We start from the raw sequence: 1,689 nt of genomic DNA on the forward strand, positions 1-1,689 counted from the left end.
AACACTGTGTTTCTAGGTTAGATTACCTTCTAGATTGGATTAGTTTCTAGATTTTCTTGATAGATGGATTTCTAGGTATATAGATAGATTGCTTCCTCCATGGTGACACTTTAGCGCATGGTGAGACTTTAACTTGCGCTGATTGGTCAGCTGATCTAAGCTCTAGGGCTATCAGTTAACACCCTCTTGGTCCTTTTATCACTCACCTCACCCAGTGCAAATAAAGGCTGCCTGGGTATCTTCTTATATTAAAACTATCGGGCCGCGTCACTTCTATGTCGCACCGGCAATCAGACTGATATGCCCATGTATGGAGATATATATCTGTCAGCCCTTGTCCCTTTTATGCCCATATATGGAGATCTCTGTATCTGTCACTCCTTGTCCCATATATGGGCATGCCCCATTTTGTGCCCATATATGGGGCTGACTGATTTATTTGCGTCTGATGTGAGGTTAGACAGCACACTCCATATTTGGGCGTAGCTGCATTGGGAACTCTTATATGGTTATGGCTGGTGACTTAAGCCAATTTTGATATAAGGATTGGTATATATACGGTTAATATACGTCACACAGGACCTTGTCGAACAGAACGTCACGATGGAGAAACAGGAGCTTCCTAATGTTATTAAATTGAGGGAGTTTGGCTGCGAGCAGAGCTTATTGTCCAGACCCGATGGCTCTGCCTCCTTCACACAAGGGGACACCAGTATATTGGCAGGAGCGTACGGCCCAGCCGAGGTCAAAGTCAGCAAGGAGATCTATGATCGTGCAACGTTGGAGGTCTTGATACAGCCCAAAGTAGGACCGCCAAGTGTCCGAGAGCGAGCACGAGAGCAGTGCGTGCGTGAGACATGCGAGGCAGCTCTGCTGTCTTCCCTCCACCCTCGCTCGTCCCTCACTCTCATCCTCCAGGTGGTGCACGATGACGGCTCACTTTTATCTTGCTGCTTGAACGCTGCTTGCATGGCTTTAATGGACGCAGGCATGGCCATGAGCTGTCTGTTCTGTGGAGTCACCTGTGCCATCGACACCGACGGTCAGATCATCACTGACCCCACTGCAGCTCAGGAAAAGGAAAGTCGAGCTCTGATGACGTTCGCCATCGACAGTACGGAACGCAGGGTGATGACGTCATCAACCAAAGGATCGTTTTCAGTCTGTGAGCTGCAGCAGTGTATAGCCGTCAGTCAGAACGCGTCGGAGAAGATCTTCCAGTTCTACAGAGAGTCCGTCAGGCGTCGATATTCCAAAACACTCTGAAGACGTATCTGACCTCTTATTCCCTGTTTGATTTGTGTTTTGTTTACAAACCATACAAGTCTTTTCATATTAATAAATGTTCATTTGGTTCATTTGGATTGCTTCGTGTGTGTGTGTGTGTGTGTGTGTGTGTGTGTGTGTGTGTGTGTGTGTGTGTGTGTGTGTGTGTGTGTGTGTGTGTGTGTGTGTGTGTGTGTGTGTGTGTGTGTGTGTGTGTGTGTGTGTGTGTGTGTGTGTGTGTGACAGAGGAAGCACAGAGTGTAAACTAATAATCTTTTGCTGAGTAAAAAAAATTACCTTATTTATAATTTTTTATAAGATGGCGTCACTCAACACTTGATGAAAATAAGTAATTGTAGTGCTGCAACACCATCATTACAACAAAGTGTAAATTAGACCAACAAGGGTACATGTGGGTAATCA

General features: G+C 45.9%; 1 protein-coding gene across 1 annotated transcript; it reads left to right on the forward strand.

The window, feature by feature from the left end:
• Positions 1 to 603: 603 nt before the first annotated feature.
• Positions 604 to 1,310, forward strand: LOC311062669 (exosome complex component RRP46-like; the record flags this gene model as incomplete). The annotated part of the gene is made up of 1 exon (XM_084081876.1): positions 604 to 1,310. The coding sequence occupies one exon, from the start codon at positions 604 to 606 to the stop codon at positions 1,264 to 1,266; it is 663 nt and encodes a 220-aa protein (XP_083938002.1). The 3' UTR covers positions 1,267 to 1,310.
• Between the last annotated feature and the right edge of the window lie 379 nt (positions 1,311 to 1,689).

This window comes from Gymnoscopelus microlampas, assembly GCF_963454915.1.
Source record: "Gymnoscopelus microlampas genome assembly, chromosome: 16".
NCBI classification, from domain to species: domain Eukaryota; kingdom Metazoa; phylum Chordata; class Actinopteri; order Myctophiformes; family Myctophidae; genus Gymnoscopelus; species Gymnoscopelus microlampas.